General features: G+C 38.0%; 1 protein-coding gene and 1 non-coding gene across 2 annotated transcripts; both read right to left on the bottom strand.

Moving 5' to 3' along the window:
* Nucleotides 1-354: 354 nt before the first annotated feature.
* On the bottom strand, nt 355-4,876 carry LOC113274852 (protein IQ-DOMAIN 1-like). Its single transcript, XM_026524258.1, has 4 exons — nt 3,755-4,876; nt 1,620-1,823; nt 1,407-1,484; nt 355-1,312 (listed from the first exon to the last, which is right to left on the bottom strand). Exons 1-4 carry the CDS (start codon nt 4,265-4,267, stop codon nt 554-556), a joined length of 1,554 nt encoding a protein of 517 aa, XP_026380043.1. The 5' UTR covers nt 4,268-4,876; the 3' UTR covers nt 355-553.
* Nucleotides 4,877-5,273: 397 nt separating this feature from the next.
* On the bottom strand, nt 5,274-5,344 carry TRNAW-CCA. Its single transcript has one exon. It is a non-coding gene; the product is annotated as a tRNA-Trp (tRNA).
* Between the last annotated feature and the right edge of the window lie 5,818 nt (nt 5,345-11,162).

The following is an 11,162-nucleotide window of genomic DNA, read 5'->3' as shown; positions in this document are numbered from 1 at the left end:
ATTATTAGCTTCGCCCAGTTTCGAACTGGAGAAGTGAAAACTAACTACACCACGAAAACGAGGTGCTGATTCTCCGGAGAGCTGAAACATATAGAACACCTAGACTGGTATCCCTCACCAGAAAACCACTATTGTATTGGTCGGAGTAGTATCATTGGTGTGATGCTAGGGCATTATGCTAGTGGTAGTGGTATCTGGGGACAGTGCTAGAACCCTGGTAGCACTCGTAAGTCCTAACGCCAAGCTCGGATTTGATGATTCATTGAGCAACAACAATGGCCACTATATATGCAGCAAGGGTGCACTGTAAATACATTTTGAAATTATGTCATAGTGTTTCAGTAAGCAATAACAGGAGCTCAAAGTATTGTAGGTGCTTCTAAATATCAGTGTTGAACATTAGCAATTCTTTCTTTGCAGGGAGCTGAAATATAGATAAAATCACAAAACACAGTATAAAGTAAGAGGGTTTACACCTTTCTAACAACAAAAGACAGTAAGCATAAGACAACCCTAGACTAAAAGAGAGATACATTCACACTTTTAATTTCTACTATATGTTACGGTTTACGACTGTTTCGTGGCTACTACGAACTGGCATTCCAAGTCTATCCAACCTGCCTGAACCAGGATAAGCCTTGCTTGTGAAGTTGGTATGCAATGTTGAACTTCTTTGAGTACTTGCTGACCTAAACTCACCGAAGCCGAGATTAGAATACTTCTTTGTTGAACTAGATTTTTCAAATTCGAGCCGTTGTTTAGGCGCACTTTGTGATCTGACTTTAGCTTTGAATGATTCAGTATTCGACATGTAATTGGGGTAATCTGAATACCCACTTAGAAAACTTCCTGAACAGTTGCTTTTTGCAGGTGTGAAGGGACCTCTCCTTTCACTACCAGGACGCGAAGATGCTGAGTAGAACTGCGGGCTATTGTCAGCTGTGCGGAAAACTGCTTCTTCAACTTCACGTGGAAACTTTCTGCGGCTAACAGATTGAACTTCACCAGAAGATGTACTTGGAGCTGATAGTTGGGCAGTTGTGGAGTCCTTGGAGGGTGAATCCATTGTTGTATAGCTGTGACTGGCTCGATCTTGATTTGAGGCATGCCTTGCAGATGAGGAGTACCTAAGTTTCGAGTTACCATGGGGTTTCCCGGGATCTATTTCGAGAATTTTATCACTCTTTTCATCATCAAGTGGCCCAACTCTTCTATTTTGATTCTCGTCCATCCAATGGTCTAACCAATTCCAACCTGTTTGAGCTCTTTCAGGATCAACAATCTCCCTAGGATTTGAATGCGAGCCATTCCTCTGCAAGCAGTTGGCAAAGAAAAGCAGCTAAGATTTCCCTACAAAGCTTCTCTGATGCTTCATGAAAATATTATATAGATTTACAAAAATTTACCTTCAGGGATGACGAGCGTTCATGCCTGGTACTATTTGAGCGAATGCCACGCTCATATTTCTCAGGAGTTCCAGGACCCTATTAGAAGATCGAACGAGCAAAGTAAAAAACATTTCACCATGTCAGAGAGTGCTTTTGTGTTTACAAATTTAAAAGTGCAGACATCATTGAGAATAAACTAAGAGAAAACAGTAGGCATAAACGGATGCTTACAGGTTGGTGAGATAAGGAAGGTTTGCGGCTGTGATGATATCGAAATTCTGAACTATGATTACGACCAGATCTTGCTCGGACCTGTACTCTTACTAGTGCTTGCATGCATCGTAATGTATCAGTTGTCTTCTTTCTGACAATGTGCCCTCTCACCAATGCTTGAAGCTTTACCAACCCTTTAAGCGCCCGTAAAGCTCTCCTTGCCTTGAAAATATACAACAGGCAATTAGAAATATGAGACGTGGCCCCAACCCATATCTACAATTACATTCAGACAGATAGGCTAGACTATGAAAATATTAGCTGTATTCTTTTTTGCTGTACTCTTTTTCTTTAATCTGGCAAAAAATCATATTCTATTGCAGCACCCATAAGACCATAACAGCTTTTTTGTGACAGAATATCACCAAATAAAACTATTCCCACTTTTCCAGAATTCGGGCTGTTCACAAATCAAACAACTAGTCATAGGACTCGTAACTAGATTGCTAATCAAAAAAGCTAAACCAACTTCCACAATGGAGTAATCTCTAATCCCATTAACTCTAAAAAGTTTAAGTCTGACTATAATTTCACCTTAATTGATAATCAATTAACTCAAATGCTGCACTCACAGAAAAAAAGGTCAAAAAGAATAACACCCAAGTCCTAAAAAGAGACATACTAGAAGGCGAAGAAGCTCTAGAAAGTGAGCTCAAATGAGTTAACTAAAGCTAGTTATCATTAACATAACCATACGGCGGGAAGCAAAAAAAGTTCAAAAATTTGAAAGAAGAAATTTTCCTTTACAAACTTTTGAAAACAAAGACAATTTTCAAAAAAAAAAAAAAGAAAATAACTTGTCAGGTCAGGTGATGATTTTTCTTCACTCACTTATATAAAACCAAATCATTTTAGTTTTTTTAAACATTGAAAGGGGTAGGGTGTGGAGAAACATAATAAGTCTAACATTGAAGAAGAAAATGACTTCTCACTAACCAACTTGCCACCCCCACCCACAGACTTTAAAAGTTAAGCACGATTATCTGACTAAATTGGCATTTCCACATCATTAATCATTATAGTAGATCAATCAGCCAGTCACCCCCACCATTACCACTCGTCAACCCCTATTCGACCAAGACTCCAGATAAGACTAGCCACCGACACACGAAACATGTCTAAATTTCAAAGGTCATGTTCGTTGGAAAAAAAAATGACGAGCCTTATTTTCTGTAGACTATGCCAAAGTTTTTCAAGCAGACTACGACCTCGTGTAACTTTTATCTAACTATTGTGACAGGACTTGATACAACATAGATTGTTCCTAAGACAAATCCAGCAGGGTCTTGTTTGCCATGGACAGTGCATTCTGTATAACATCAAAAGGTGTACCGAAACAGGACAATCGTCCATAAACAAAAATTACCAGCATACCCTTAAAACACTAAAACACAACAGAGTTCATTAATAGTCTTTGGACAATGATTCTATAGAAGAAGATAAGCTCTCTAAATTCATCACCTCACCTGCACTTGCATTGACCAAGTCAACTAAGTAGTACACTCTAAAATTCTAACCAACGGTTCAGATTAAATTAGACAGCTCACATTTTCATGACTCAGTCCAACAAACAAAATCCAATTTTACATGATGTAATCAATCAACCCAACATCATCAAACGGTCTAAGTTTTCAGCAGCAGTTTAACAAACGTACGTCTTAAAGCTGTGGATCAAACCATTATCTCAAATAAGGAAACTGATAAACATACAGTTAAAAGAAACAAACAGAAGAAGAAAAAATCCATTAATGGAAATAGTAGTAGTCACGGGTGTTCTACACACCACTGCGCATTTTAGCAAGCCATCAATAATGAAGAAGAAAACTACCAGATTTCAACAAAATGACGGAATTTTAAACATTCTCTGTCAGTTACTAATTTCTGATAACGTATTTTTCTTCAAAACGGAAACAAGATAATGCAACAAGTAACCGATAAAAATAGATAAAAACGCGTTTTCTTTTCTAATTCTTTTTTTACTTAAAACAGAGTCTTTTATCCACAGATTACGGTAACTAAAAACAGAAAAAGATTAAAATTTTAACGAATCTGAATGTAACGTAATCCAGAAAAAAACGTTATGAAAATCTTACCAGATAACCACGAAAAGCGGATTGAATCATCAAAGCAGAGAATTCTTCTCTTCTCAAACCACCACCACCATTTCCTCCGGTTGACGAAGATGTACTAACATACGCCGTGGTGGTAGTAACAACATTACGGCCACTACTACTAGTTAATTTAACAACAGCAGCTGCAGCATTAGCTGCTGCAACAGCAGCTTCAGCAACTGCAGCTGTCGCTGCTGCAACTGCAATTGCGTGTTTATTCTGATCTTCATCATTTCCTCTGTTATGAACTAAATAAGAAGAAGTTGATACTGAAGATGATGAAATTTCTCTGTATGATGACCCTTTTCTTTCGTTTACTGATGTTGTATCCAAAATTGGCTCTTTATTGTCTCTGAAAGATCTAAGAAAACCCCATTTTTTCTTGTTACCTGGTTTTGTTGTTGTTTCTGAAGAATTTATTCCATCTTTCTTAGCGTTACCACCACCACCACCGCCACCTAATAATCCACGAAACCACCTAGCAGTTTTCCCCATTACATTAAATTACACTGGAATTTTGTTTTCATTTTCAGTAATAACTAAAACCCAACATTTTCTGTTTGTTGTTTTTGTTTTTCTGTGGGAGAGAAAGTGGAGAGATGAAGAAGAAGAAGAAGAAGTAAGTAGGGATGAGAGAGTGAGTGAAGAAAAAATGCAGAGGAATTAGGCTAATTTTATATATGTGGGGGTGAGAATGTGAAAGGAGAGGTCTGAAAAGGAATTTAATAAAATAATATAAAATGATACTATGCACCACAGAGTAACATAAAAAAATAGAATGTGTCGTTTAGTTTAGCTGACGCGGGGACCTTGATTTTAGTTTAATTTTCCTGCTGAGCAGTAGCATCCAGAATAGCAGACGGTAGTTGAGGGCTGAAGCTACGGGGTACATGCATATACAGCTGTGGTTTAGAATTTAGATTTAGCTTTGAGAGGCTTCCGATGGAATTTTACGTGTCGTTGTACTGATAGCGCGTTTCGATACAAATCTGTTTTTGATTTCTGCTAATAGCGTGTTGTTTACAAATCTGCTTTTGCAGAAGTGGATTTCAAAATAAAACAAATTTCTTCCTCTACCACTTCAACACCACCACTAGTACCACCACCACCAACATTCAACTACCATTCCACCACCATCGTTCAACAACCACCACCATCACTAATATTGCACCACCACTCCTTCACCACCACCATTACACCACCAACAATCCTCCACCACCATTAGTCCGTCGCTACCATCACCACTAGTCCGACGCCGCCATCACCGCCACCGTCGTCGCCGCCGCCACTACTGGTTCAGATATTTTTGTATCAACAGCAGTAGTTGATCCAAATAAAAATTAGACCAATAGTAGAAGTTGATCCAATTTAGGGGATCAACAACGGTAGTTGATAAAAAAAAAAGGATCAACAGTAGAAGTTGATCCAATTTAGGGGATCAACAATGGTAGTTGATTCACTAAATTGGATCAACAATTAAAGTTGATCCATGTAAATGGAGTGAACTTGGCGTGAGTCGAACACGCGTCATCTGAAATGGAGTCAGTCATGCTACCATTGCACCACAAGTTCAACATTGGAAGCAAATTACATGATTTAAACTACAAGCATGATTTAAATTACATGATCTAAATCACAAGTTCAGCAACACCAACACCATAAAAAATTGGGTCAACTATATTAGTTGATCCCGTAAAAAATTGGGTCAACAACAAGAGTTGATCCCATAAATGGATCAACAACCGTAGTTGATCCCACAAGAACTGAAGTCCAGAAATATCACCACCACCACCATGTCCCAACCACACAGTAGTCCACCAACTTTAGCAATTCCACCTCTTCCACCTCCACCCACTAACAATTTACACAAAATGACTTATAAGAAACAACTCAACTGCTAAAAATTGAAATTATAAAAAACAGATCGTAATGGTGAACATATTAATTAAATAAAATTACTTACAAATTAGAAAGAGACGGAGATGGATGAAATCAACAGTCAACCAGCGTTGTGGATTTCAAAATGTTTTGGATCTGAATGAACAATCGGTATTGGAGAAATTGATTAGTGACTAAGAGGTGGTGCAGAAATTGGAGCTGGTGTTGGATTGGAGTTGGGGTCGATGGAAGTATTGGTGGTGGAGGTGATTTCCAATCAGATCTGAAACTTTACTGATATGTAATCTTATTTTCACATATAAGACGGTGGTGGTGTCGCATATGTGATGATGTTAGTCGTGGTGGCGATGATAGAGATGATGTTGGTAGTGGTGGTGGCGACATAAAATCGTGGTGAAGGTGGGAACGATGAAGATGGTAGTGGTAGGATCGTAGGAAATGGTGGTGGGAGCGATATTTGTTTCTGTTATAAGAGGGGAAGAAGAAGAGGGTGAGACAGGAAGGCTAAACACGTAACTTCTGAAAATTATGTTTTCCAAAATAATTTCAATAATGCCACTAGGGATATTTATAAAATTCTTCAAGGATATTTCCGTAGGCCCATCATAAAGAAGGACAATAATTCAATTTCCACATCAATTTTTGTAACTAATTAAGCCACTTATGAGATCATATCCTGGCAAGTTGCCCATACCCAGGTCTCTTCCCCCAGATCCATCTGATAAGAACATTCCTTAACTAGTAAACGAAATACAGCGGCCAAACAAAGATATCTGCACATGAATTTGGAATTGTAAACATAAATTAACTTTGTTTCTTCCGCTCATTATTCCGGCACACAAATCTTTTGTGTCAAAAAATCTATGATATCCTCCTCAATCATCAACATTGTCACCTTCCTAATCCTCGGATAAGTTAAACTTTGGCACTTCAATCGTACCAAGATGCTTGTTTTCACAGTGCCACCCATGTCCATTTCCACACTTCCATAACTCAAGTTGTCCGCGAGTCCATTCCGTACCCATAATTTTCCCAAGCAAAGACAATTACTTGCTGTCACTTAAAAACAAAAACAAATTAAATCTACTGCATTGTGGATTTAATATAAGATTAGAACTAATTAAGCCAAGGCGTGTGAACCAATTTATAGAGTCGGCATGTCTACACCGTCCAGACCCTGCTCCCTCCATAATTGGCAAAGTTGGGCAGGCTCGCCTTGAATTGTCTAGGGACAGAGAGCAAAAATAAGTGTGACAAGACTATTCATAGGGTCAGCTTCACATTTTTGACTGTTGATTTGACTTTGAGATGACATCTTAGGTACGCAACTCTAGGAAACTTTATAAACGGTTAGGATATAGAGTTGGTGATGACGTGGTTTTTCTGATTTTTATGAGATGTCAACATCAAGTAAATAAATGTTTTTTGTTCTGATTTGATGAACGATGAACGGCTGATATTAATAGGTGACGGAGCCGAAATCTTCGCCATACCCTGGAAGATTTAGTACCGTGTTTTCTTGTCGAGCTGTTGATGACAATAATAACCTTCCGGGATTTCGTTGTTGACTTTTTTGCCCCCTGACACCTCAACGAACTGTTGCTGATTTAAGTGTACGTAGTTGTTGACTAGTTAACAAAATAATCAGAGAATCTCTGCGATATTACAGAGAACCATCTGACCCGTTCATTAAATGAAATGAAATGAAAATCTAGTTGGTGATGATGATGATGATGAGATGGTTGGTATCTGATCTTGATGAATGAATGGTGCGGTATTTAATTATTTTAGTAAAAGTAGCGTACGGTTTTGCAATAGGACGTCAAACATCAAATCGTATAGATCAGGGTAGATAGACTAGCTAGGCTAGTAGTAGTACGATTGATATGGATTGATGATCGTGGTGAGCTTTAGGGCCCCTACTTGTTCGTCAGAAGTACCAAAGGGTTGTTACGTCTAGCTAGTTGACTACTTCAAAGTTCAAAATTACTATAGTCTCTAACAGCCTAACGTTTTGGTTTAGTTACCCAGAAAGCAGTAAACTAGGGGATCCACTGCAACATAATTAAATGAACACTTGAAAATGCGTCAGTATTCACAGCAAACATGTAGACGTCACGTAATTACCAAGTGACATATTTCACTCCCGTTATTGCAGATCTGCTATGGAAAAATTTTGAACACAAAACATACATCTCAAATAGCTTATCTGGCACCCCGATGTAAAAATGTTTTTGCTAGTTATCGTCAAAAGTCAGAAACAAACATAAAATTGCAGCGAAAAATAGTATTCCGTAATCTTATCCTCAAATTAAATTTTGACTTTCTGAATTAATAAAGTCAAAATCTATTTTCTTCGTGGGATCCGACGAAACCAAGAATTATGAGATGGCCGTGCAACAATTTGTTATGGGGTACAAAAATTTTTTAGGGATGCAAGGAAGCAACAATAGGTTTATTATACATAGAAAAAAATAATTATTGGGCCTAAAATAGGCTTTGGAGCCAGTTCCCCAGGGGCTGCAGCCTGTAAGTGCACACCCTTACAATGGGCTGACAGCTGGCTCCTCCCCTCTGTTTAGGTTAATCCCTATGGGCTAGATAGAACTGCTAGATTGACCAAAAAGTGTTGCAAATCATGAAAAAGTGTGGGAAAAAGTTAACACTAGCATTGGATAGTTCTCTCTCCTAACAAGTGCTCGCAGTTCACCTAGCAGCGAGATTGAAACGCTGAATGGTTCAGCGCTCAAAAAGTGTTTTTAACGCTGAACGGTTCAGCGTTGGGAGATAAATTTTATGATCTAACGGCTGAGATTTAAAACACTGAACCAAACAACGTTCTATAGTGGTCCCAGATGACGTGGATGACCAATCTAGCTACTAGATATCTAGCTCATAGGACTTAGAAAATTGGCCTAGCTGACGTGTATGACCAATCTAGCCATTAGATGTCTAGTCCATAGGGATCAGCCTTAAGCTCTTTGATAGTTTCATATACAAAAATTCATCATCCATGAAATAACTCATGATCCTCCTGAGCACGAGGAACACAAACTTCTTTAGAAGCCTTCATCTTGTTTTTTTATATATGGTGCTTCTGCACATGAATATATCTCTATCCATTCAACAATAGCGACGTTCCATAGTCTGTTCTTGTTCTTTTACTACTGCTTAGGTACTGCTAACCACATGGGACATGGTCCAACCCCTACTACACTTCTTATATGAATAGGATAAATAATGTTATTTTTACCTCGAAATCCTTCTTGAAATTTACCGTAATAATTACTACTCCGAACCAAAGAAACAAACAGAATTTTCTTTGACTAAACACTCCATAGATACGCCGGCATTCTTACCAGCTTAAATTTTTTTTTTCTTCGTTTCATACTTGGTTAGATACACCATCTTCTCTTGGACTTTCAACTTCCAATGTCATTCAATACGCTTTCTAGGGCTTATCATAAGTGACCTGTTAAAAGGACGGGTGGTTCCATTTGAGGGGCGGCAAACCTAATAAGACAAAAAAAATCATTAGGTGATAATTCAAGTGTCCCTCATAAAAAAAAATGAAAATAACTAATTAATCCTTATTATTAATAATCAAGATTAGTGATGATAATCAAGATTAGTGTTTTTAATTAATTTCACTTATAATAACTCTAAAATCAGATTTTCAGAGTTATAAAAAAAATTTAGAGGAGAAGAAAAAGAAAACTTATGTGATATTTGTGAAACCCTATATTTTGATTCCCTCAACCAAAATGAGTGATTCTAGTGGCAAATTTGAGATGGGTGAATCTCTATACGATAGAGAAAACAAATACTACATACCCCTTGATGGAGATCCTGATATGGAGTATTTCTTAGATGGTAGAGATGTTTTAACCCATAGTGAAGGTCAATCTCAACCAATTGAAGAAATTAGCCAACAAAGTGAAGAACCAGCAACTGAAAATGACCAGGTATACTTCTAAACTAGTTCTCATTAGCTTTTTGTTGCTTAAAATTCTCTAAAGTACGTAAAAAAAATCAAATTTTAAAAATTTTCAGAAGAACTTACGGTTGCTAATTAGCTAGTTATCAACCGTAATTGAATGTTACGGTTGGTAAGGTTTCCAATTCCAACCGTAACTGGTTCAATTTGGGAAAAAACTCAATCGTAATACCAGTTACGGTTAGTATAAAATTTTCGAGTCGAACCGTAATTTCAGTACGGTTGGTTACGTTCTTCAGTAGTTACCAACTGTAACTCATCATGTGCATGGCAGTATTTACTGCACTTCTTACGGTTGGTAATATGTAAATAGCTACCAGCCGTAATTGTGTTACGGTTTGTGATCTGTGTTTTTTACCGATCGTATAGTGATCTGTATGTTTCCATTTTCATTTCACCCTATTTACGGTTTGTTACGGGAGGGCCATTACCAACCGTAGTTGTGTTACGGTTTGTAAGTGATTGTAATTACGAATCGTATCTCTGTTACGGTTTGTATTTTCTTGTCGTGTCCAACCGTAACTTTATATATATTTTCGTTTTGTTCTTGTTTAGACTAATGTGGGTGTATTGTTGTCCAGATCGTGAGTGTACCTCCCCTAATGGATGAACAACCTTTAGCAAATCAACTTCTCACCCAAGATTCTAGCTCTCACTATTTAACCGAGGAGACATGGGAGGAAAAAGATGATGCAAAGCATTGGGCTAGAGAACGAGGCAAGTTGATTATGTGTATCATAGTTTGTAATGATACCACTATTGAAAGTGCATTTCAAATGGTTTGCGAGTGTAGTGGACAACATAGAAGTCATGCAAAAAAGGGTATCGTGCAAGTAACAAAGGCAAAGAGGAAGCAAACTACGTTCACTAAGAAGACCCGATGCCCCTTCAAGCTTCAATTTAAAAGGAACGCGGCAAAAAGGTGGTTTTTGGAGAAAGTTGTATGCGGTAGTCATAACCACCCTATACCGGAGAGTTTGCTATCACATTCGTATGTTGGACGCCTTACCGAAGAAGAAGAGAAGATCGTAGAGTCACTGAAACAAATTCGTATGAAGCCCGTTGATATCCTCGCTCACTTAAAGGAAAGAAACCCACAAAATGCTTCTACTTTGGCTAACATCTACAACGCAAGAACAAAATTGAAGGCTAAGAAATGGGAACAAAGGAACGAAATGCAACAATTAAGGCATTTGGGGGAGGCGAATAATTACTCGGTTTTCCACGATGATGATGAGAAAGGACGAATAAGACATCTTTTGTTGGATAATCCTGAGTTTGTGAAGTTGGCACGGTGCTCTCATCAAATCCTTCTAATGGATTGCACATACAAAACCAACAAGTTTGAGATGCCGTTGTTGAACTTTGCCGGGAAAACTTCTACCAATGCTCCTTTTAGTGTTGGTTTTTGCTTCTTGAAAGATGAGCTCGAAGAGAGCTATGTGTGGGAATTAAACCAAGTGAAGCTATTCTACGTATAGGGATATACTCCAA

Source organism: Papaver somniferum, chromosome 4 (genome assembly GCF_003573695.1).
Source record: "Papaver somniferum cultivar HN1 chromosome 4, ASM357369v1, whole genome shotgun sequence".
Classification (NCBI taxonomy): domain Eukaryota; kingdom Viridiplantae; phylum Streptophyta; class Magnoliopsida; order Ranunculales; family Papaveraceae; genus Papaver; species Papaver somniferum.
The sequence above is the reverse complement of the archived record's forward strand: the minus strand, read 5'-3'. Positions and strand labels throughout refer to the sequence as shown.

What these genes read in the sequence shown, in the direction of transcription:
- LOC113274852 (XM_026524258.1), bottom strand. Translation starts at nt 4,267, where the DNA reads ATGGGGAAAACTGCTAGGTGGTTTCGTGGATTATTAGGTGGCGGTGGT. An exon ending in CCGCTTTTCGTGGTTATCTG is followed by an intron (nt 1,824 to 3,754) that starts GTAAGATTTTCA and finishes TATATTTTCAAG; the next exon opens with GCAAGGAGAGCTTTACGGGC. An exon ending in CTTCCTTATCTCACCAACCT is followed by an intron (nt 1,485 to 1,619) that starts GTAAGCATCCGT and finishes ATCTTCTAATAG; the next exon opens with GGTCCTGGAACTCCTGAGAA.